This window comes from Fusarium oxysporum, chromosome 5 (genome assembly GCF_000149955.1).
Source record: "Fusarium oxysporum f. sp. lycopersici 4287 chromosome 5, whole genome shotgun sequence".
Lineage (NCBI taxonomy): Eukaryota > Fungi > Ascomycota > Sordariomycetes > Hypocreales > Nectriaceae > Fusarium > Fusarium oxysporum.
In genome coordinates this window covers 4,263,397-4,285,481 of record NC_030990.1, presented here as the reverse complement: position 1 = coordinate 4,285,481, position 22,085 = coordinate 4,263,397, and the positions used below count along the sequence as shown (strand labels likewise).

At 49.3% G+C, this 22,085-nt stretch overlaps 13 protein-coding genes across 14 annotated transcripts; 4 read left to right on the top strand and 9 right to left on the bottom strand.

The window, feature by feature from the left end:
• Positions 1-130: 130 nt before the first annotated feature.
• Positions 131-3,717, bottom strand: FOXG_02452 (uncharacterized protein). Its single transcript, XM_018379899.1, has 2 exons — positions 2,988-3,717; positions 131-2,931 (listed from the first exon to the last, which is right to left on the bottom strand). Exons 1-2 carry the CDS (start codon positions 3,327-3,329, stop codon positions 373-375), a joined length of 2,901 nt encoding a protein of 966 aa, XP_018236032.1. The 5' UTR covers positions 3,330-3,717; the 3' UTR covers positions 131-372.
• Positions 3,718-5,059: 1,342 nt separating this feature from the next.
• Positions 5,060-7,189, top strand: FOXG_18317 (uncharacterized protein). Its single transcript, XM_018398386.1, has one exon. The coding sequence runs from the start codon at positions 6,344-6,346 to the stop codon at positions 6,881-6,883; it is 540 nt and encodes a 179-aa protein (XP_018236030.1). The 5' UTR covers positions 5,060-6,343; the 3' UTR covers positions 6,884-7,189.
• FOXG_02451 (uncharacterized protein) lies at positions 5,588-5,998 on the bottom strand (the record flags this gene model as incomplete). The annotated part of the gene is made up of 1 exon (XM_018379898.1): positions 5,588-5,998. The coding sequence occupies one exon, from the start codon at positions 5,996-5,998 to the stop codon at positions 5,588-5,590; it is 411 nt and encodes a 136-aa protein (XP_018236031.1).
• A 503-nt stretch (positions 7,190-7,692) lies between the features above and the next one.
• Positions 7,693-8,938, bottom strand: FOXG_02449 (high-affinity nickel-transporter; the record flags this gene model as incomplete). The annotated part of the gene is made up of 2 exons (XM_018379897.1): positions 7,693-8,129; positions 8,182-8,938. The coding sequence occupies 2 exons, from the start codon at positions 8,936-8,938 to the stop codon at positions 7,693-7,695; spliced, it is 1,194 nt and encodes a 397-aa protein (XP_018236029.1).
• A 366-nt stretch (positions 8,939-9,304) lies between these two features.
• Positions 9,305-9,921, bottom strand: FOXG_02448 (uncharacterized protein). Its single transcript, XM_018379896.1, has 3 exons — positions 9,816-9,921; positions 9,519-9,747; positions 9,305-9,468 (listed from the first exon to the last, which is right to left on the bottom strand). The coding sequence occupies exons 1-3, from the start codon at positions 9,832-9,834 to the stop codon at positions 9,354-9,356; spliced, it is 363 nt and encodes a 120-aa protein (XP_018236028.1). The 5' UTR covers positions 9,835-9,921; the 3' UTR covers positions 9,305-9,353.
• Positions 9,922-10,390: 469 nt separating this feature from the next.
• FOXG_02447 (uncharacterized protein) lies at positions 10,391-11,501 on the bottom strand. The gene has a single exon (XM_018379895.1). It carries the CDS (start codon positions 11,422-11,424, stop codon positions 10,624-10,626), a length of 801 nt encoding a protein of 266 aa, XP_018236027.1. The 5' UTR covers positions 11,425-11,501; the 3' UTR covers positions 10,391-10,623.
• On the top strand, positions 11,447-14,523 carry FOXG_02446 (dihydroxy-acid dehydratase). Of its 2 annotated transcripts, XM_018379893.1 has the most exons (4): positions 11,447-12,157; positions 12,209-12,420; positions 12,468-12,873; positions 12,917-14,523. In XM_018379893.1, exons 1-4 carry the CDS (start codon positions 11,740-11,742, stop codon positions 13,714-13,716), a joined length of 1,836 nt encoding a protein of 611 aa, XP_018236025.1. In that variant the 5' UTR covers positions 11,447-11,739; the 3' UTR covers positions 13,717-14,523. The 2 variants fall into 2 exon arrangements, with proteins under 2 accessions (XP_018236025.1, XP_018236026.1); XM_018379894.1 differs by lacking the exon at positions 11,447-12,157 and having other exon boundaries at positions 12,172-12,420.
• FOXG_02445 (uncharacterized protein) lies at positions 11,687-16,123 on the bottom strand. Its single transcript, XM_018379892.1, has 4 exons — positions 15,942-16,123; positions 15,796-15,890; positions 14,736-15,738; positions 11,687-14,688 (listed from the first exon to the last, which is right to left on the bottom strand). The coding sequence occupies exons 1-4, from the start codon at positions 16,053-16,055 to the stop codon at positions 13,726-13,728; spliced, it is 2,175 nt and encodes a 724-aa protein (XP_018236024.1). The 5' UTR covers positions 16,056-16,123; the 3' UTR covers positions 11,687-13,725.
• A 104-nt stretch (positions 16,124-16,227) lies between these two features.
• FOXG_02444 (alcohol dehydrogenase) lies at positions 16,228-17,462 on the top strand. Its single transcript, XM_018379891.1, has one exon. The coding sequence runs from the start codon at positions 16,332-16,334 to the stop codon at positions 17,400-17,402; it is 1,071 nt and encodes a 356-aa protein (XP_018236023.1). The 5' UTR covers positions 16,228-16,331; the 3' UTR covers positions 17,403-17,462.
• A 148-nt stretch (positions 17,463-17,610) lies between these two features.
• FOXG_02443 (uncharacterized protein) lies at positions 17,611-18,291 on the bottom strand (the record flags this gene model as incomplete). Its single annotated transcript, XM_018379890.1, has 1 exon — positions 17,611-18,291. The coding sequence occupies one exon, from the start codon at positions 18,289-18,291 to the stop codon at positions 17,611-17,613; it is 681 nt and encodes a 226-aa protein (XP_018236022.1).
• FOXG_02442 (uncharacterized protein) lies at positions 18,272-18,832 on the bottom strand (the record flags this gene model as incomplete). The annotated part of the gene is made up of 2 exons (XM_018379889.1): positions 18,272-18,635; positions 18,750-18,832. The coding sequence occupies 2 exons, from the start codon at positions 18,830-18,832 to the stop codon at positions 18,272-18,274; spliced, it is 447 nt and encodes a 148-aa protein (XP_018236021.1).
• Positions 18,833-19,681: 849 nt separating this feature from the next.
• On the top strand, positions 19,682-21,646 carry FOXG_02441 (uncharacterized protein). The gene has a single exon (XM_018379888.1). The coding sequence runs from the start codon at positions 19,738-19,740 to the stop codon at positions 20,569-20,571; it is 834 nt and encodes a 277-aa protein (XP_018236019.1). The 5' UTR covers positions 19,682-19,737; the 3' UTR covers positions 20,572-21,646.
• FOXG_02440 (uncharacterized protein) lies at positions 20,615-21,514 on the bottom strand (the record flags this gene model as incomplete). The annotated part of the gene is made up of 1 exon (XM_018379887.1): positions 20,615-21,514. The coding sequence occupies one exon, from the start codon at positions 21,512-21,514 to the stop codon at positions 20,615-20,617; it is 900 nt and encodes a 299-aa protein (XP_018236020.1).
• Positions 21,647-22,085: the final 439 nt, after the last annotated feature.

Genomic DNA, 22,085 nt, shown 5'->3' with positions numbered 1-22,085 from the left:
ACCTGGAACGTGGAATTTCCATTCCTGTTTGTTTTGTTTGCACGTGGAAAGGCTGATGCCGCCATTTGTATTACTTTGTCGCAAGTCTCACATCAATCAACTCAAAATGGTATCATTCAAGATTGTGCAGAAGCAACTGTTGTTTGTAATTGTGATTTATTGTTCAAAAACATTCTTGATATCTTTGCTAAAAAGTTCATCTCATCGTTCCTGAAAGAATCCCAACACCTGCGCCTATCCTCAATCCATCCTATTCCCAAAACATCAAATATTAACCTATGATCTAATTCGTCTCGATACCGTATACCCTCGAGTCATGATCATTCTAGAATCTCTAATACGCTCTTAAACAAAATTCCTTAATCTCAAGCCTTATCGGCTAGCAGCAGGGAACTCCAGCCTCCGATCATGCTCATAAGGCGTCGGTGCTGGAGAATTAACCCTCGTTGTAAAAGCAGAGTCAATGTGGAAATAGCTCTGAATAGAAGAATACTTCTCTCCGGAGGTAGTTTCATCTTCCACGTATTTTCCATCTTTGCGGATGACGGGGGGATACGACCTGTCGTCATCTTGCTTCGTCTTGGAAGCATCCTTGTCGTCGGCTCGTCCACCGCCCGCGTTGGACTGAGCGTTGTCGAGATCTGCGGCGCCCTTGGGACCCATGCCGCCCTCTAGAAGCTCACCGCCTTCCATGACGGTGCGCAGCTCGAGGTTCTCGTCCTTGGAGTAGACGCGCACGCCGACGATGCAGATGGCGTTCCAGGGCTCAGGCATCTTTTCCTCCTCGGAGTCGTAGTCGTCTTGGGCGGCGGTTTGGTTGGCTTGTGTGAGACGAGGCTTGCGGACCATGTCGTCGCTGCTGTAGAGGGCTTCCCAGTCTTCAACAGGGGAGTCGGATGACTCGCCTGCAGAATCGTAGGCAGGTCGAGGGCGAATGGGAAGAGGCTCCTCTTCCTCAATAGGAGCGGGAGGTCCTCCACTGACTGGTGGGACTTCCTGCTTCTCTTCAGCACCCTCAGCTGTAGAGTCCATGGACTTGGGAGTCAAGTGAGGTGATCCAGTCGAGACAGAAATAACCGCATCGTCATGATCCTTGTGATGCTCATCAACGACAACAGGCTCATCCTTGTCCTCTGAAATCTTGATCTCCTCAGTCTTCTTGCTCAAAGCCTCATCATCAGCCTCTTGAGCCCTCTTCTCAGCCTCAGCAGCCTTCTCAGCCTCAGCCTTAGCGAGCCTCTCTTTCTTCATCTGCTCGCGCTCAGCCTTGACCTTGGCGTTGAACTCCTCATCAAGACGGTTCTGCTCAGCCTCCCACTCTGCGCGACGGCGCTTTCTCTTGTCCGCGTTCTTCTTGGTCTGTTGCTTGGTAACATCGCGGTTGGTAGAGCGCTTCTCCCACATGCGGCGACGCTCCTTCTGGCGACTGGCAGAAGCCTTTTTCTGATCCTTCTTCTGGCGAAGCTTGGTAACCTTGTCCATGTGGTCCCAAGCCTTGCTGTGAGCTAGATCATAAGCGTAGCCAACCTGAGCAAGCTTCTCATTCTCTGTCCTGTCGGCAGCCTCGCGCTTCACGACCTGCTCAACAGACTGAACATTGGAGTCTCGCTCGCCAGTGACCTTGAGGTAAACGACATAGTTGCCAGCGGGAAGATCAGGTAGCTCAACAGAAACAGAACGCTCCATGAGATAGTTGCCGTGAGACCGGACAATGTAGTCCTCGGCATTGGGGCTGTCCTCGTAGTGAAGTCGGAAGTGAAGACGGAAGGAGTACTGTCCGTGAAGACCCTTGAAATACCGACCATCAAGCTGCGAAAGAACCAGAACAAGAGGCGAATCCTGGGTTAACTTGATATGGAACTTCTCATGGTATGCCGCCTTCCACGGGACATCAACACCAATCCAGCGCTGGCAGCATCGCCAGTCGCGATCGCGGAAGAGTCGAGTGCGGTCAAAGTGAGAATATTTCCGAATAAGATCCTCGTAAGAAATCCAGAAAACAGAGTCGCTACCGAACTTGTGGTCCATCTCCTCCTGCACTTCGGTAGTCCACTCCTTAGACCCATCACTCCAAGCTCCCTCCCAGATACCCTTGCGGACCTTACCCCAAGGGTTGCGAAGCTTGACCAAGCGCTGGCCAGACTTTAGAGTACGTGCCTCCATGACGACATAGGCGTGTCCTTCGGAGATGCCATTGCGCTCACCGTAGCCGTGCTCAAGAAGACCAGTAGAAGCGCCAAAGAGGAACTCATCGTTGACTCGTGACATCTCCTTATCCCAGAACTCATCAATATCGAGAATATCAGACGTCAAGAGCTCAGTGGTAACTCCACCAGAGAGATCTTCAACACCCTCACCAATCCAGCCACCCGCCAATGACGCATAGTCGCCATGAGCCTTGGCGTAGGCCTTCTCGAAGAGAGGAACCCAAGTCTCATTCTGATCTCTGCACTGCGCGAAGAAAAGAGCCTTGGAGCCAGTCTGATAAGTCTTGCGGTAAACATTCTCGTTATCCTCACGATCGATCTGCTGCAGAAGATCTCTCTGCATAGAGGGGGAATCCCACAACGGAGACTTGAGATAGAGTTTATCGTCGATGATGGAGTAGATCCATTCGCCATCTCGATAAAAGACAAAGCCGTAGATGCCGATCTTTGTGTCATGGGCAACGCAGATCCGCTGTAGACCTCCTGGAACATTGGCCAGAGCCGTTAGGCCAGCCATAATCCAGCAGTCTCCTAGACTGCCCTGCTTGACGTCACCACCACTAACCTCTTTCATGAAGGTGGGATTCTCAAAGATCTCGTGCACGCGCTTGACGGCCTTGGGAACAGCCGCCTTTGAGCTCAGCAGCGTTGTCCTGTTGAGCTCGAATTTCTGTGATCCCAGATTGTTCAAGCAGTGGCCCTTCTCGTACTTGAGATCCCAATCCTAGTAAATGCATTAGCGCCAAATTCACACGGACTACAAACGGACGGCAAACTCACCAAATCCCAACCAGGATCTCGATATCGCATATTCACTCGCTTGCATTCTTTGATGATCTTCTCAACCTTGCGTCGACATTCCTCAGCGGCTCGCTCGTAACCAGCCGATAAGAGCTCGTTGGAATGGTAGGTAGCTGGAGGTTGCACGGGGTCGAATGGAAGGACGGCGAGAGCCTTGTGAAACTTGCGCTTGGAGAACTTCTTCCAGATACGGTTGATACTCTTTTGAGGCGGGAGCTTCTTCTTTTTCTTCTTCTTCTGGTCGTTGTTGTTGGTGGTAGCAGGTTGGGCACGAGGCCGACGAGGGTCGTCGGACTCTTCTGATGAACTGTAACCGTGCATTGTGACGGATGTGATATATAGCAAATTAAAGAAAGGATAGTCTCCCAAGGAGTAGATTTACTATCTTGAGCGAGGATGTTACGGTGTAAGGTGTTGGGTGTTGGGTGTATCTTGTTGAGCTACACAAGATAAGATCGTACGACCCCTTTTGGAGATATTTTACGCGCGTAACCTGAGTAGAGAGTCCTTAACTTTACGAGAGTCGAAGGATGAGAAAGCGAGAAATGCAAAATTTTCAATATCCGAAGTCGGAGGAAAAGAAGGGTCTATATATGACAAGACTCGAGCGAAGGAAATGGGAATGCTATTCACTGCCGCACTAGTCCTCCGCCACCACCCATCAACCGAAGTCCTCAGACCAAGGGTCCACGGACACACGACACGACACGGTCCTGCACAGTACAGTACAACTTCACCGACGGAAACTGGAAGGGTTTGCCATGTTCCTCACCAGCAAAACAAAGCTGTCGAGGTACAGTACCCACAGGCTGTCCTATCGATAGACATTCTCGAATGGCACCATTTGATGCACGGAGCACCGGACAGTGTGGATTCAAAGAACAAGCAAGGGTCGTCCATCCCCGGAACTGGAAAGTATAAAAGTGTACAGTATGGAGCTAGGACCCCGATACCCGGGGCCTGCAGGAGGAGAGACATTGTGCTTGTCTTGTCCCATCCCAGCTCAATCAAGCGCCCTATTAATTTCACGGAAACGCGATTTCGAACCCGGTTGCATGGCACAGGGTTGCTGAGCAATTCCCCCTTCTGGCGCGCTGATTCCAGACCGCTCTCTTGGGGCTGGGTTAACTCCTTGGCTTTGTGTTGACTTGACGCTCAACCATGTGTGTCTGACACCTAGAACACCCTCACTTTCCGATGTCATTCTTCTTTGACGACGGACAGTCCGAGGAGAATTAGATTCCGTGAGTCTAGATGACAAAGCAGACGAAGCCAGTAGTGCTGTACTGTACTGTACAAAAAAGCGAAGCACGAGAGGGCCGTCGAATCTTCGAAACAAAGATCTAGTACATAATCTTTTCGCCATCCGCTATAGGTAATGGCTTCGAAAATCCTTTTGATCCGATTCGTTCAAAACAGCGAGGCTAGAACTCCTGAGTCGAGTCGTTGACCCGGCCGGTGGGTCCCCAGGATTTCTAGGGGTCCAACCTAGAACGCACAGTAGTGAGTAAGAAGGGTCCTGGGGGCCCATCCTAGACCATCAACTCCTTTAAGGTACTTTGGCGAGGCAAACAGTGCGGGGCGCCAGGGACGCCCGCTCCAAGGCTGTACACTGTAGACTGCAGTGAGCCTTGATAGGCGCAGCGATTATCATGCATGGACGGGACTCGTTGACCACCTCACGGACTGACAGTGGGCGTAATACTGTCTCTCCTGAGGCCTTCAAGGCGGTGATGCTACCAACCAAAATGACTGGTCATGAATTATTCCTCTTCACTCAGGAGGTTGGTGTCCAAAGCCCCAACAACGAAACAATGCTTCTCGTTCAAGCGCCCATACATCTTTGTCTTATTTCTGGAACAAAGACGCCCGGAAAAAAGAAACAAAGTGTTATCAGTACCACGGGGTACTTTAGTTCCACCAGCGATAAGCAATTAACCTATGAGGAGGCAGAGATTAGCACTAGTTAAGAGCGACAAGGGTGGCAACGCTTCCGAGAACGGGGGGCGCATCTGACTCTTTCAATCCCCTAGCTAGCCCCTTCAGTTGATCAGCCTCAGAAACTGGGGACCTAAGACTGCAAATCCGTCCTCTTTCCCCTGACACGACACGATGCAGCCTGGTCAAAGACCCATCTGGAGGATATAAGTCGGCTTCACGAAAGAACTACCCCGCATTCTCGATCTTGAGAAACAATATCAATTTCCGCAATCGAGAGCCTTGTCTCGTCGTCTCTAGGGACGATATACTATGTACTCTTTAACAGAGTAAGCCAGAGCCTCAACAAGTGCGCGCACCACAGTGACAGAGCAGTTGGGGGCGGTACAAGGGAATAACAAAACCACTAACCATAAAAAAACAATTATTCAAAACCCATTTAGTTTACACCAAAATTACCCAAGCCTTCTTATCGCTCATCTGGGTGTCAGAAGACTTAAGACCTTACATCAGTTGAGAAAATAAAGTAGCCAAAGAGGATACTAAATTTATCCTAAACTATCCTAAGGTTGTCTAAAAATCTTTTTGTCACTTAGGATTTTGGACCTGTGAAGTGGTGTCCAAGGTCTGACTGGCGCTCTTTAGCGGCGTCCATCCTGCTCGAACCTCGCTCGAAGGGCCGCCTCATGGGCACGACGTCGCTGAAGCTCATCTGCCGTGGGAGTCCTGAACTGGGGAAGGCCAGCTCCCGACGGAGGACCGAAGCTGTATTGTGCAGACATGTTTGGTTGATTGCTTGCAGGTCTGGGTCCAGTTTGATGATTGCCCGAGGCATGGTTGTAGCCAGATGCCCCGGGAACGCTCAACGGATACATCGCGGGGTGGCGCAGAGACTGAAGATTCCCCAAGGAAGGATGATTCGTGGTGACTCCGGTTGTGAGCGAATCCCCGTCTATGCAAGAGTTTTGCACCTGACGTCCTGGACGCATTGGGATGTTCAAGTGAGGAAGAGGATCCTCAGTCGCAGTGGGAAGCTGGCCAGGAGAAGACATTGGGCTAGGAGGACTGCTTCCCATCGTCATCTCATTAGCAAGCTGCTGCTGAGGTAGCCTAGGGGCAGACCAGGGGATATTAGCATTGTGAGAAGACGCAATGCCACGAGGATTCATTCCCACTCGGGCCTGCTGTTGAGGTAGCATAGGGGAAGACCAGGGGATATTTCCGTTGTGAGAAGACGCAATGCCACGAGGATCTATTCCCATCCGCGCCTGCTGAGAAGCATAATACTGATCCCGTCTATGATTAGCAAGCAACTCATTCCAGATTGAAGCCGCCTGAGGGTGAGCAGCAAGCCAAGCAGGATCGTTCAAACACTGAAAATCAGCTCTGCTTGGCATATGGAACCGGAATGCCTGTTGTTGATAAGGTACAGGAATTCTTGGCGTAATAGGCCTATAACGAGGGGGCTTGGCCTTGGCCTCATTGGATTCCTCAGCTTTCACCTTCTTAGTCGCGGGCTGGCCATTTCCATTTCTATCGGCAGGTCGCTTTGCGGCTCGAGGCGAGGGCTTGGGTTCCCTGGCCCTCTTTACACCTCGGGCTCTGGCCTGAGGGATAGGTTTGACATTAGGTTTGGCACTCGGAGCAGATGGAGACTTGGGGACACTGGCGTCCGTAGCTGTTGGGGTCTTAGCCTGCTGTCTGTTCTGGACAGTTGGTGCTGCGTTAGTAGGGGTAGGAGCTTCAGTGACGGGGCTCTCAGGTTTTATAGTCCCGTTCGTTTCGTTGTTGGAAATCCTGGGGACGGTTGTTGGAAAACCTCCAATAGCAGAGTCATCCCTTTCAGGTTCACTGACTGTTTGGTTGGTCGAAGGAGATTCTTCTTTTTGATCTTGACCTTTGCCAGCGTTGGGATCCGCAGGAAATTGAGCATTTGAAAATAGGTAGGCACTTTCGCCGAGTTGATGATCCGAAGATCCAGTCTGCTCGGGCGCGGAGGTGTTGGGTGGTGCCGCTTGATCTACAAACGTTTGCGCTTGAAGGGAATTCTGCATGTTGGTAGAGACATTACTCTGTTGAGCAGCCGTATCATCGGCCCAGAATAGATCAATAGCTTGTTGTAGGCGACGTTCAGTTTCCTCACGACTGTACGTTGGTGGGTTGGTGAAGGTTTGCTGTGGGAAGGGAGACATCACGGTGAGATCCCAATCTATGGAAAAGTTCAGGGCGTTCTTGTCGTCGTCATCGTCGTTGATGAAAGCAAAGGCGTTACTCGATTGGCCCTTTGGGTCTTGAGACTCTGAATGAACGTTGTCAGTTGTGGCCGGGAAGAACATAGGTAGAAAATGCATCTACTTACTTCGTTCACTCATAGAAGCGATTGATGGTGATACCAGATGCTGCTTTTGATACCATGATATTGATGTTGATGTTGATATCGATGGATGTGCCAAAGCCACTGATCATAAAATCGTCAAACTGATGATGAGAAGACCCTAAACTCACCAAAACTATGATGAGAAGAAAGAAGAAGGGGAAAAGAAGTGTGACCAAGTGCTTTCTTATACCTACCTTATTCGTTTCGAAAGTACTGAGCAGTCCCTCCCTCTTCCTTCACGTAGAATACAAGCTCATACTTGCCAATTAGAGTGTGAATGGAGCGACAACACTACAAAACTACCTAGTCACCGTGAAGAGATAAAACCCATCGGCCAATCGCGTAAGTCAAAGGAAAAACGCACGAAAGCTAAACAATTCTTTGTGCGTGGACACATCCATTCTCTTCACGCTCAGTCGAAGGCGCAGGCGAGTGAGCGTCCAAGGAGGGCTCCGGATGCTGAATCAAGCTTTCCTGTTGCCTCTCGACGTGTCTTCTCCAGGGTTTATATACGAATATTGAACCCAAACCTACGATCAGAAACACGCCGCAGATGCTTCCGCCAACAATGTCAAAATGGTCGCCAATCGAAGAAACTCCATCCCAGAATCGCCCCTGAGGGTCTGCGACGTTCTGTATTAGGGAGAGAACTTGGACGATGCCGATGAAAGCTGATACCACGACTGTAATTCCTGTGAGGACGATGGAATAATACAGAATAGCAACCACGTCTCTTGAGAATGCTTTCGACGTGTACAGGGCCATCATGAGGGCTCCATCTGTGGTATCGAGCATGCACATGCCAGCTGTCACGCGTGAGTAAACTTCCAACTCTAATGCAGATACATCGCCACTCACCTGTGAAAAGAATAGGAAAGATCAGAATCAGCCAGATACTTGTCCCCTGAACAGCCTGAATGCTCGCAATCCCCAGTATAGCAATCTCTGAGCTTGTATCGAACCCAAGACCAAAAACCACGCCGAGGGGGTACATCTTCCACGGTCGGTCAATAACGCGAAATAACCTTTTGAACACGCGCGTCAAGAAGCCTCCCCCTTCCAGAGCAAAATGATCCTGGATCTGCGTCTCCTCCTCGACAAATCCTTCAAGTCGGACTTGATTTCTTCGCTCTTGCAGAATCCCTTGCAAGCGCTGGATGAGCTTATATAGAACCCAGCCATTTCCTATACAGAGAATTATAAGAAATGCGGCACTGACACTAGTGCCAACTATATTTCCCACGTGTTGAAACCCATCGAACCTTTCCCTCAAAGCGCCACTCGTGGCTGCGACAACGATGCATGTTACAATGACGATGGTGCTGTGCCCTAATGAGAAGAATGTCCCCACTGTCGCAGGGCGCTGCCCTGATGCTATGAGACGACGTGTCATCAGGTCAATAGCTGCGATGTGGTCTGCGTCCAAAGCATGGCGAAGACCAAGGACGTATGAGAGGGCAGCTGGCGAAATGAGGCGTGGATGGAAATGCAGAACAATGCCTGCAGCGATCCATACCAGGGCATTGACTGCGATGAGGGTCGCTATAGCAAAGATACTATTGTCTGGTATCCCATTGAGAAATTTGGGTTTGCTGATGGGTTGAAGTCGAGGCATGGTGAAGCGGGGCATTGTGAAAGCCAGATGGTGAATAGGAAGCCAAGTGGTGATACAAACGATGGTGTTGAGCTCACCGCAAAACAATCACTGACAAAGACTCACTGAAACAACAACGAGAGAGCACAAGTAAAGCACAAAGAAGAATCTGTGAAGAGGAGAAGAAGGGTTGATATTTTCTCAACCCCACAAACATTCTAGACCTTCAAAGGTCGTCGTTCTAGCATCATCAAAAGCCGTCATGAAGCCGGCGGGCCGTAGTGTAGTTGTGCGGGGTGGGTCAAGTCTTGGCCGCCGGCCGCCGATGTTATCTCGGTGCGGGGTGACTCTGCATTATCGCATTTTGATGAGTAATGGTTAAACAATTGGTTGGTCTAACATTCTATTGCGAGTTCCGTCTAAGTAGGTTCTATGCTTATTGGCTAGACAAGTTGAAGCTCTTCTCAAATGTATCCTCATCCTCCTCTTCAACTTCAAAGTCGAAGCGTGTCACGTCCTCTGCAAAAGGCCAGAGATATTGACTTGTAACCCTGGAACTCATCAGCTTCTGTTCTTTTTGATAATCGGGAGGTGGATCTACCTGTGATGTTCACTACTCGCCTGATACGCCGCCAGCGCAGCCTTATCGTGGTGAAAACTCAACAAACAAATTTGAAAGCCTTTACTCCTCGCAATCGGATCCGTAATCGACGGGCCCCCCACGACAAGCCGCTCATCTTTGACGCATGGTAATGTCTTGAGGGCTTTGAGTTCTTTGACAAACGTCTCGCGATGTGACTCGTCGACGTCCGCGCGAAACTTGAAGAGGACTGAGAGGGGTAAGTAAGATATCACGAGAGGGGGAAAAGTCACTATTGAAGGGAAAGAGGGGACGCACCAATGTGAATGACAGTCATTGTGAAATGAGGGATGATTTACCAATGATTTATTTATCTGGCGGCGATGTAGATGAGTTTAAATGTGTTGCGGGTTGGCTTGGCTTGAACTAACACCAACGGACGGGTTTGCACCGCTGAGGTGAGCGGAGAAACGGCGGAGTGCCGCCTACGCAATTTGGCCGGTGCAGAAATGGAATCGTGTTATCAACTCGCCGAGAAGAGGAAGTATAAGTTATCTGATGAAGTTGAAGCTCAGTTGCCATGGGAGATCGATTAACTCACCGTGATTATTAGTGGTAGATAATGCACCAAACTCCCCAACAGGAAGAATTGCAGACCCCAAGTTTGGCATCGTCAGATATTGCACATATTCCCATTAGAACCCCATCTACTCGCTCTCCCTTTTGAATTATACTTGACGTATTCGTTACTGAGCCTCGTCGTTCCGTCTGCATCCATGGCCTTCTCTGTTGAAACAATGGCTGCCGTTTCGTAGGCACTGGAGTACTTCCAAAGAGACACCGAAGCCTTCTGACACGTATTATCCAATACCAAGAAGGGAAACCAGCAAGATGTAGTCCACAGGTTTATATTGTTGATCCTGTATCTAAGACAGAAACGCCACTCCACTTTGATGTTGTCTGTCTGTCTACATGACCCAACTACCCCTTACAAACGGTATCCTATGACAGATAACTAAAAGCTTCATTTTAGGTCAAACTTCACCTTATCAAGCCTCAACTAAATCTCACAAAAGTTACCTTCAACATCTCACATACTACCCCCACAAACTCAAAACCCTCAACCCTAAGCCCTCCCCGTAGAGCTCGTTATCCCCCCATCAACCACAATCTTCTGCCCGGTAACATATCTCGCCTCATCAGCCGCCAGGAACGCAACCGCACTCGCCACATCCCACGCATCCCCCATCCTCCCCATCGGAACCTGCTCCTCCCTCGTCCTGCAAAACTCCTCATACCCCTTCCCAAACCGCTCCGCCAAACTCCTTGTGTACGGCGTGTTCATCAGCCCAGGCACAACGGCGTTTAAGCGTACTCCCTTGGCGGCGTATATTATCGCCGTGGCTTTGACGAATTGTAGGATTGCTGCTTTGGCGGTGTTGTAGGCTACTTGGGGTTTGCCGATGTAGCGGAGTCCTGCGATGCTGGAGATGCAGATCACAGAACCGCTTTTTTGAGATTCCATTATGGGGAGGACGTGATGGCATGCGAGATACACGCTCTTGAGGTTGATGTCCATTTGCGAGTCCCAAACTTCCTCACTCATAGACGCAGGATCTCCGGGCTGGGATTGTCCAACGCTTGTCAAAAGGATATCAATACGCCCATGCTTCTTCATACAAGCATCAACAAGTGCCTTCACAGAAGCTGAGTCTGTAGCATCTGTAGCGATGATATCGCATGTTCCACCCTCTGCTTCAATGGTCTCTTTTGTCTTTGTTGTTGAAGCGAGGGTTCTGTTTCCGCCAAAGATGATGGCTCCCTGTCGTGCCAAGGTCACGGCGCATGCTGCACCGATTCCCCAGCCCTCGGTGCCTGTTTGGCCGAGACCGATTATGAGGGCAACTTTATTTGTGAGGTTGAGCATATTGAGTAGATGGTCAAAGAAACAAGGTAAGGATACTGGGAATGGCGATTTTATCTATCATACCGACGGCCTTTTATTATATCTATTTATTTACTTAGGTTGGTGTGTAGCGGGATTCTCCCGTCTGTCATGTAAGTGCTCCATCGGCCATATTGCGTGATGGCCGACGCGGGGTCACCCCGTCTACATCTCCAACGCCGATATGTGATCATCGCAATGGGGGAGAGTAATACATAAACACTGATAGGCCAGTATTTAATCCCCTGCAATCATCTTTTCATTCAATATTCAACTCAATTGATCAAAGCTACCAAAATGTCAGACCCCAAGAAAACAGTGGTCAACCCAGACTACGACCTCGACCAACCCATCACATCAAAAGTCGGCCTCCGCCAAGGCCTCGCCTCCTACGGCGATCCTCACTTCTCCCTCTTCCTCCGCAAAGTCTTCATCAAAGCCCTCGGCTACAGCGAGGATGCACTCTCACGCCCCATCATTGGAATCGTGAATACATATTCTAGCTTCAATCCCTGCCACGCCAACATTCCTCAGCTCATTGACGCTGTCAAGAGAGGCGTTCAGCTCAATGGCGGGTTGGCTATTGACTTTCCTACTATTAGTATCCATGAGAGCTTCTCGTCGCCGACGAGTATGTACTTGAGGAATTTGATGAGCATGGATACGGAGGAGATGATTGCGGCGCAGCCTTGTGATGCTGTTGTGTTGATTGGTGGTATGTTCGCCCTTGAAATATACTGAATGAAGTTGATGCTGACTAGGATAGGATGTGACAAGACTACGCCTGCTCAACTGATGGGAGGTGTCTCAGCAAACAAGCCCATCCTTCATCTAGTCACTGGTCCAATGATGCCCGGGAGTCATCGCGGAGTGCGCATCGGAGCTTGTACAGACTGTCGTAACAACTGGGCCAAGTACAGAGCTGGCACTCTTGACATTGAAGATATTTCAGCTATCAACGATGAACTAGCACCAACTGTGAGTTTTAATCATCTAGCGCATGATATCAAGTCTAACAATATCAGGGAGGAACTTGTGGTGTCATGGGCACAGCATCTACCATGGCCTCCATTCTCGTTGGACTCGGCATGATGCCTTTTGCTGGCGCCACAGCCCCAGCTGTATCAGCGACAAGGTTACGAATTGCAGAAGCCACAGGAGGACTAGCCGTTGCAGCTTGCAAAGACGTTGAACGCCTGCGGCCACAAGCTTTACTCTCACGAGAGTCGTTCTTAAACGCCATCACTGTACTACAGGCAATTGGCGGCTCAACGAATGCTGTAGTCCATCTCATGGCGATCATTGGGCGCCACCCCAAGGTTGCAGGCACAATAACATTGGAGACCATCGACGAGATTGGTCGCAAGACACCGTTGCTGGTTGATCTGAAACCAAGTGGTGATAACTACATGACAGACTTCCATAACTCAGGTATGTCAATCATTCTGTTTTGAAGTAAAGACTAACAACTCAGGTGGCATGCTCGCTTTGTTCCATGAACTCAAGCCTCTGCTTCACCTTGATGCATTGACAGTCACTGGCCGAACACTAGGAGAAGAAATTGCTCACAACTCTCTTATCCCTGTTCCCCGAGAGCTAAGTGTCATTCAGCCATTTGACAAGCCATTATATCCAGCGTCTTCTCTAGTAGTGTTGAAAGGCAACCTGGCCCCAGGAGGCGCCATCATGAAGGCCAGTGCTTCCAAGTACAGAAAGCTACTGCAGCATACCGGCAAAGCCGTCGTTTTTGCAAATTCCGCAGATATGGCAGAAAGGATTGATGATCCTGATCTGGACGTGACACCCGAGAGTGTCCTGGTCCTCCAGAACATTGGTCCAATTGGAAACCCCGGTATGCCAGAAGCAGGCATGATCCCTATCCCAAGAAAGATTGCCTCTCAGGGAGTGTTGGATATGCTGCGTCTATCAGACGGCCGCATGAGTGGAACAGCAGGTGGAACAATTGGACTACACATCTCTCCAGAATCAGCCGACCCCAAATCCCCGCTTGGCATCGTCAGGAATGGTGATCTCATCACACTTGATGTCGAAAAGAGGCAGCTCTCTGTGGATCTATCTGATGCAGAAATATCACAGAGGATCCAGGAGAGACTCAAGACCTTCCAGCAAGCTGAGGGTGCTGCAACACCATGGGTGAAGAGGGAAGGAATGAGAGGCTATCGGGGCTTATACATGCGGAGCGTGAACCAGGCTGAGCTAGGCGCTGATTTTGACTTCTTGACTGCTGAAGGGCCACAAAGGTCTCAAGAATAATGTATAGGTTTAGACTGAATCTGTTGGAATAAGGCCTTGGAACAGGTCGCGAACAATGTTATCGAGATTTGTCGACTCCGTTGGCTCAAAGTATTCCGCGAATGTCTCATTAAGTAACCCCTCGTAGAATTGGTTCTGCATGAAACCCATATCGTCGTCCATATTTATGTGGGATGAAGATCCCTGGATGCTGTTGAACTCTTGCCCCAAACTCTCCCATGCGTCTGTCGAGAGTGTGGGATCAATAACCTGTTCATTGACTTGTGGTGCAGAACGGTCACGCAAACCCTCCGATCGCCTATTCTTCTCTCGGATGTATCGAACAGTCGATTTGCCCAGGTTATCCAGAATATCGCGACTGTGTTTGGCGCCAGACCAATGCTCACCTGTAGCGCCCAGAATACTGAGGGATATGCTCAGGTCAGACATGAAAGCGTCTACACCCGTAGAGCGGGCGATTTCTGACACTGACTGGATGCAGTATAACAGAGTTATGGAACTGAGAACGAGCCCGTGGAAAGTAGTCCAGCTATGAACAAGCAGGTTTTTCTTGTACAATTGGTCAAATAGTTGTAGGCTTTCACAAGCACTTTGGTGACACTTTACCAAGGCTTCTTTGGGGGGCTTGGGTATAGCAGGGCTAGGTCTCAATAAAAGCATTCGTAAACCGTGGTATCGAAGCTGACAAGTCGTTCGCAGATACAACATATCAGGGTCACCAAGACCTGGTATCTTGTCTGACCACTCATCCAGTCGCTGCAGCATGGCGTTTTGCCAGTCGTTGATGTTAGTCACTCTAGGATAAGCATATCTAGGCGTGTCTCTTATGATGCTTTGCGCGATGTATTTGATCTCCGAGTTGAGTTTGGCCGCTTCGAATAAGTGAACCGCAAATGACATGTCACTGGACGGTTCGGTGATTTGATGTTGCCTCTGGCTGACAAGCTGCTCGTCAGACAGGCCCAATGGCATCTTTCTCATTAGTTTGCGCCGTGATTCAGCAGTATGCATCAACTTACACGGAGCTCACATCCTTCATCACGCAGTCCAATTGGTCGACCCATCATAGTCGCAATGATGCGATCGAAGGAGTAAATGACCCAGAAGATCCTGGCTCGCATCTCCTGATTAAATAGGCTGTACTCTGGTCCCATGCTGATGTTCCTTTGGAGACCTTGATCGACCAAGGCAGCAATGCAGTGATAGTTGAGATACCAGACATTGAGGCGAACGCATGGGCTATGTATAGTGAAGATTAGAAGCAAGACAAGACACTGAATGCCTTTCAACGAGTTCTCGACATTTAGTTCATCGAGGTATTGTAGTGCGGAGAGACAGTACGATTCTGCTGGTATGCGAGCTCTGGTTCGAGCAGAAAGGACAGCAGATCCTATCGCCAGAACCATGAAGACCTGGAAGTGGGCGGCAGGGTCCTGGCTCTCTTCATCATAAGCCATATCCAGGTAGTCGTAAAACCTATGTTGATGTAGAATAGGATATTGTAAGTTAATAGCGCTGAAGTATGCCTCACATAATTGCATTGCCGTGTCTCTGGGCGGGAGTAGGAGTGGCCCCTGGAGAGCTTCAACCAGCTTTATAGGGAACGGTGCATTGCGATTGGCGCGACCAACGCTATCGTCTGATTTTGATGCCGAGTCTAGTAAAACTCGTGCTAAGAAATAACCACTGGATGGGCCGATATATCGTGGATCTTGGTTCGTAGCAAGGGAAACCAGCCCAATCTCGTGGGTCATGGCACTGGCTCCTGTGGGTTCCGAAGTAGATGTTACCGGCTGGGTTGCCGGTGGCTCATTTTCAGTATTTCGTATAGTTTCAGAGCTCCGCTGAACGGGCTCGGACTCTGGGGCTGGGAGAGTAGAATTGTCTGCAACTACAGAGCTGGTGTCGTTCCAGGCTTCTCCTATATAGACGGGCGGACCTTGAGATAAGTCGACGTCAGGACAATTCGATCGGACAATGGACTCCAGCCAATTAATCCGGTTCGTCAAAGACGTGATGTATCTATATCGTCAATTAGTAACCATGACGGCAGGCTATAGATGATCTACAGTCACGTACTGTCGAGGTGCCGCATCAGCACGGGCTGATTTTCCATCGACACATTCAGCACCGGCTGCACGGCAATTGCTACAGGTGGGTAACTCTAGATTACACTAAATATAGGTTTAGAAAAACGACGTATCTAAAGTTGGTGCCAAACGTACCTTTCTTTTCAGCCGCTGGCACCGGGAACAGGCCATGCGTGTCCTGGGAGCACTCCGATCAGGTAAGGAGGCTTGATGGGGTCGCTTCCCGTTGGAATTCCTTGCCCCGGGCATTTTTGTACTTCTGCCGGTAACGGATCGAGTTTCTCGGCATGTAATGATGAGCTGAGTGGAAGGGATGTAGATGGGAGGATGGCAAAAATCCGTCGAGCGGGGAGATGCCGCTTTAACGCCTTTCAGAGACGGGCCTTCCCCGCTCGTATTTCCGGTGACATTTCAGTATTAAAAGAATGGGGAGAATCGCTCAACATCAGAATTGACAAGTATCAAAACATCTCAGTGGTCTTTAAAACACTAGATTGAGCTCATAACTAACTTATTCACTCCATCATGGCTGAAAATCAAGACTCCCAGAAGTTCCCAATCGCCGCCTCAGAAGCACGACGCTTCATTGAAGACGTCCTCAAAGGCAACGGCATCCCCTCTGAGAATGCCTCCATCATCGCCCGCTGTTTAGTCGCCGCCGATCTCCGCGGCGTCGACACCCACGGCATGAACCGAATCCCCTCTTACATGGAGCGTCTCCGTCAAGGCGTCCTCAACGCCAGCGCCCAGCCAATTCTCACTCAAGTCACACCCGCCGTAGCTCAAGTCGATGGCCAAAACGGCTTCGGCTTCGTAGCAGCTCACAAGGGCATGGCAGCTGCTATTGAGTCTGCAAAGGTGTTTGGTATTGGCATGGCGAGTATCAAGCACTCTAACCATTTTGGTATGAGTGCTTGGATCGTGCAGCAGGCTCTTGATGCCGATATGATGAGTTTGGTGTTTACAAACTCGAGTCCTGCGCTTCCTGCGTTTGGTGGAAAGAGTAAGCTATTGGGTGTTTCGCCTATTGCTTGCGGTGCGCCTGGTAAAGGACCCATGGAGAACTTCATCCTTGATATGGCGCCTTCTGTAGCTGCAAGGGGAAAGATTTACAAGGCGAAGAGAAGGGGCGAAAAGATTCCCTTGGATTGGGCACTTGATGCTGAGGGACGTCCAACAGATGATCCCGAAGCTGCTCTCGGTGGTGTCATGTTACCAATGGGTGGCCCCAAGGGTTCTGCACTGTCAATCATGATGGATGTATTCTCAGGGGTTCTTTCAGGCTCAGCCTTCGCTGGCCATGTCACTGGCCCCTACGATCCTTCCAAGCCTGCAGATGTTGGTCACTTCTTGGTAGCTATCAAGCCTGACCTCTTCATGAACCTGGATGAGTTTAGAGAAAGGATGCAGTACCTTTACGAGCGTGTAGTCGGGTCAGAAAAGGCTGCCGGGGTTGAGAGGATTTATTTCCCTGGTGAGATTGAGCAGCTGGCTCAGAAGGAGAGGGAGAAGACTGGCATTCCTCTAGTGCAAGCTGAGATTGATGCGTTGAATGCTGAGGCAAAGAAGGTTGGGGCAGAACCGCTGAAATTTTAAGTATGTAATTATAGAATTTTGACAGCATTCTCAATATTGGAGATCATTTGTTTTGAGAGAGAAGCTCACCGTGATGAAACCTTGCATGCATCGCTTTACTTTCATATGTTTGGCATTAGTCTTCGAGTGAGAAGCTACGGAATTTCCTGGCAGATTGAATGAGTCTATTTGGTTGTGTGACTTGCTCTAACTCTATAATTCATGTTTCTCATGCTGTCTTTGGCTGTGATCCCTTCACATACTTAGTATGCTGTCCAAGCGTAACCAACTTCAGCCCCCCATCCTTCTCAACCTTTGATATCCTAATCGACGTAAACGCCACACTCCCCCCAACTTTGTCCGCCGTCGAAACAATCTCAACCGTATCCCCCAACCTCGCCGCACTCAGATAGCTAATATGCATATCCACACTCGCACCAGTAGTATCCCTCAGATCCCAACTCGCAATAGCCAGACCAGTCGTGAAGTCAATGATAGTAGCTGATACAGCGCCGTGAAGATTTCCACTGCTGTTGAGATGGTTCTCGTTCAGAACGAGCCGTGTTGTTACGCTGCCCTGCGTTGTGCTGATGAGTTGCGCTGAGGACATTATGAAGTTGTAGATGGGGCTTTTGGCGCGCAGACGGTCCATGAGGGATTGGACGTGTGCGGTTCTTTGGGCTTCTGATGAGTCGACATCTGGGGTTTGGACACGAGTTGAAGGCGGCTCAGACATTTTGAAGAATTTGAAACTAGGACTGTGTTTGTGAAGTTGTTTATGAGTCTTATTTCTGAATGGTTTGTCTAGCTGAGTTCTTAAGAGAAATTTCCTCATCGGGCAATTCCCGCCCCTCCTTTGATGAATATCCTCTCTTCTCGCATACCAACTCCTAAACCTTCTCAAAAACATCCTTCAGGTAATCGAACGCACCCAATGGAACACCCTGTGTGCGCATGATACAATATGCACTTGTGAGGTGAAAGTGGAAATTGGGGATTACATATTCGCTCACGTATCGCTGGCCCGTGAAGCGGAAGTTGCCCATCTTACTCTCCATTATAATCTCCTCGTTCTCTTTACCGTTGATGACTTCAGGGTCTACACCCTCAAGGACTTCAATTGTTCGAGTGATTCGGGCTTGGAGCTGTTCGAATGTTTGTTCGTCGTCTTCGAATGTGGGAATGTTTTGTGCGCCAAGACGTGAGGCCAGGAATTTTGCTGTGTTGGAGCAGGACTGGACTTGGTAGGGAAGCCTGAAGAGTGTTAGTCGGGATTCGCACGAGGTTTGAATAACTTACCCTCTCATATCGGAAATCAGACGGTATGTAAGAAGGTCTTCATGTTTCATTTCCTTATCGTCACAGAACTTGGCGCCCTTCTGGAGCATGAAGGACAAGTTCTTGAGGTACTTGACCAGCACGGGAATGCTCTGTTGATAGAGTGTCGTCATTTTACTAGCCTAGGATTGATGTACTGGCTCGTTTATTGTTGAAATTATTAGATGGGCATAATGCCCGTATATATACCAACCTCGCGAACTTTTCGCTCTATTCGTCCGGGATAATCTCACATATTCGCTTCTAGATACTAGTGAGTCCGGAACGCTGACTGCAGCGTAGGATTTAGTGCTTATTGAACGAACTTTGGCCACCCTTGAAACGTGTAAGACGATTCGGCATGATGCTGAGATGTTTGGTGCCCCAATGCCCATTGCCCAACGCTACAATTCTTTCTCACTAGACGGGATGATCGGCTGACGGAACTTAGGCGCCGTGTAAGCTGACAGAGAATCCATAGATCCTACATATTTACTTTATACATATTTGATTTGTCATCCGTAGTGATTTCTCGGAAGATCGGCGCATAATTCAGACCTTGGATGGATGTCGCAGGCCGAAGAGGTGCTCTTTGGCATCGCAGTAGTCAGGTTAGTAGTCATTCATACTGATGCGACAGCAGCAGGCTAATCGTATGCTAGAATTTGGCCACATAATTTTCGACTCTCATTAAAGTGAACCCAACCGGCCTGAAGTGCTGCGTGATGGTGTTCAGTGTCTTGCTCGAGATGTCTGTCGATGGCCCGATGAGGCTTTGGCGCAGAAGCTGAAGGCATTGATATATGGGATTTATTCTCCGACACCGTAAAACAGCTAGATTTGACCAAACAAATTATTTATTTCTAAGTTTCAATTTATGTATTAACAAATACGATAAGGTCAATCATGGCTCCCAAGCCAAGGCTTGTCATGCACCTCCTCCGAACCAACCCCGAACCCCCGCAGTGTCTCGGTCTGTAACAACCTTAAATCAACACTCTCATCCAACACAACCACAAACAACCCATAACAATTCAAAATGTCCCTCCCAATTCTCGACCACTTCGCCATTCTGGTCTCATACCAGACACTTCAAACCGTAACCCAATCCCTAAAAGATTCTCTCCTCGTAATCGACGGAGGCGCCCACGCAGATGGCCTAACAGTCAACAAACTAATCCATCTCGCCGACGGCACATATCTCGAGTTCATCGCCTTTGTCGAAGGCGTAGACCCTGAGAAACGCCGTGCTCACCGCTGGGGAAACCTCGAACAGGGCAAAATCGCAGATTGGGCTCATACGCTACCGAGTGAAGCTGATTACGCACAGTTGCAGAAGCGCGTGGCTGATGCTGGGAATGGTGTTACGTATGGTGATCTTACTTCGCTTCAAAGACATAGGCCTGATGGCGTTTTGATGAAGTGTCTTGTTTCTGTGGCGCTGAATGCGGAGGGGGGAAGGATATTTCCTGGGACGGTGCCGTTTTGGTGTGTTGATGAGACGGAGAGGCATTTGCGATCGCCATTCAAGGCGGAGAGTGGTGATGGGCTGCATGAGTATACGAAACATCCTTCGCATGCCAGAGGTGTATCGAAAGTCACTGTCCTGCTTCCCGAGAAGGACATTGCGAAGTACAAGCCTGTTTACGACGCTATTCACAACCAGAACGCTACTGCTGGATCAGACGGCTACTTATGGCCTTACGACCTCCCCGCTGGACCTAACTCAGGAAGCAACGAGGTCTTCCTGTCAACTCTCGAAGGTGGAAATGGCAATGCAGAGATCAAGTTGACACTTCTTGGCACAAAGGATAGCCCCAAGTCCATCGAGCTTCTTCCAGGGTTAGTCGTCGACTTTGAACACACAGATTAGACAAACAAAAACGTTCTATTCGGGTATCTAAAAAAACAACTCCCTAGTCCAGATTCAATCTCAAGTCAAAGTTCGCTTCTCCGTCTTCCAAAACCTCGACAGCTTCCCAATATTCCATAGCTCTGGGACGAATATCCCTCTGGAGCATGAGCTTGAACTTGAGCCCTGCAAAGTCCTCAGAGTACCATCTCTTTTTTGAATTCTGCACCAGACGCTCCGTTATCTCATCACAGACCCGCTGCAACGCGTCTCCCAAAGGAATCTCCCGCACAAACTCATCGTAGACATTTGCGCTCTCTTCAAGGTTTACAGCCCAGTAATGAAGATTTGCCCCAGTACCGTACGTGATGAGCGTCTCTCTGTCTGTGAGGTCCAATGGGGGTGTGAATACGGGGGCGAGAACCGCGACAACAGAGATTATCTCCACGGCTAGACATTCGCCGCACCTGTGCGACAGAACTCCACCCTCTGCGAGTGTAGCCGGCATTGCGTAGACGCCTTCCATGGTGGTTGGCATGAACTTACCTGAGTGAGGATGCCCACAGTCGCTGTGAGGTGAGAAGACGACACGGCAAGATGGGCAAGCGATCTCTGGGGATTCTCCGTCTTCCATGTCCTTCAAGGCTTCATCTATCATGGTGTGAAGACACTTGTTTCCAAACATGTGACCGCAGGGTAAAATGCGAGCCCGGTGGGACATCATTTTCTTTTCAGGGGTCAGGCCTTCATCGGGACTGAAGGTGTGGTCGTGGGGAAAGATGGACATGCCAGTGAGACAGATTCCGCACTCGAGATGAAGATGGTTGAAGAGCTTCGGGTCTTCGATGAGGGAGTCTCTGAGACGAGGCCAGAAGGGTGTGGTCCACGCAGGTCTGTTATATTGGGGTTCGTGGTGGATGATGTTTTTGATGGACATCATGTTGACAACGGTTGTGGAAGACATGATGAATGGTAGTTCTTGTTAGTCAAGTACAAGGTGATAAGTTCAGAAGAAGAAGTAAGTAGATCTAAAGGAAGAGGTATATCTATCAAAGGCTATTGAGGAAATCATATTTATTTAATCGTTTGATCCACTGATTCAATGTCCGTTACTGTTCTGCAGTGTCTGCCAGATGCTGCGTGAACATGGTCGTTGTCAAAAGCTTTTATTGTTCACTCCCCTTTGAGAATGCCGAACAATTTTTACAATCTGTTTTCCCTTGCAGTATCAGCGCCAACTTACGATAAGACAAAGAACACTATTGAATACAATTCCCGGTAGCTAAACATGTGTAGTATACTGAAACCCAGGGAGAACCGGTAATCAGGTAAGGGTATCGCTGCATACGAACGGCACTCGAGCTTCATATCATGTAGAAGTTCATCTTATCATCCCCACATGACACTGCCTTAAATTTACATCTATATTGGCACCGGCAGTTTTAACTTTTATGCTAACTGTTCATTTCCGTGATCGAGTTACAACAGTGGCAGAAACGGCCATATCTGATGAACAGCACTCCAGGCTACGAAGT

Bases quoted from the DNA above. Each gene is read 5' to 3' on its own strand.
- FOXG_18317 (XM_018398386.1), top strand. From the start codon at position 6,344: ATGGAACCGGAATGCCTGTTGTTGATAAGGTACAGGAATTCTTGGCGT.
- FOXG_02448 (XM_018379896.1), bottom strand. The intron at 9,469-9,518 runs GTAGATCCACCT...GATGAGTTCCAG, and splicing joins GCGAGTAGTGAACATCACAG to GGTTACAAGTCAATATCTCT.
- FOXG_02441 (XM_018379888.1), top strand. From the start codon at position 19,738: ATGTCCCTCCCAATTCTCGACCACTTCGCCATTCTGGTCTCATACCAG.
- FOXG_02447 (XM_018379895.1), bottom strand. From the start codon at position 11,424: ATGCTCAACCTCACAAATAAAGTTGCCCTCATAATCGGTCTCGGCCAA.
- FOXG_02445 (XM_018379892.1), bottom strand. From the start codon at position 16,055: ATGCCCGGGGCAAGGAATTCCAACGGGAAGCGACCCCATCAAGCCTCC. The intron at 15,891-15,941 runs GTACGTTTGGCA...ACCTATATTTAG, and splicing joins GCCAGCGGCTGAAAAGAAAG to TGTAATCTAGAGTTACCCAC. The intron at 15,739-15,795 runs GTACGTGACTGT...TTGACGATATAG, and splicing joins GCTGATGCGGCACCTCGACA to ATACATCACGTCTTTGACGA.
- FOXG_02446 (XM_018379893.1), top strand. From the start codon at position 11,740: ATGTCAGACCCCAAGAAAACAGTGGTCAACCCAGACTACGACCTCGAC. The intron at 12,421-12,467 runs GTGAGTTTTAAT...TAACAATATCAG, and splicing joins ACGATGAACTAGCACCAACT to GGAGGAACTTGTGGTGTCAT. The intron at 12,874-12,916 runs GTATGTCAATCA...CTAACAACTCAG, and splicing joins GACAGACTTCCATAACTCAG to GTGGCATGCTCGCTTTGTTC.
- FOXG_02452 (XM_018379899.1), bottom strand. From the start codon at position 3,329: ATGCACGGTTACAGTTCATCAGAAGAGTCCGACGACCCTCGTCGGCCT. The intron at 2,932-2,987 runs GTGAGTTTGCCG...TGCATTTACTAG, and splicing joins GAGATCCTGGTTGGGATTTG to GATTGGGATCTCAAGTACGA.
- FOXG_02444 (XM_018379891.1), top strand. From the start codon at position 16,332: ATGGCTGAAAATCAAGACTCCCAGAAGTTCCCAATCGCCGCCTCAGAA.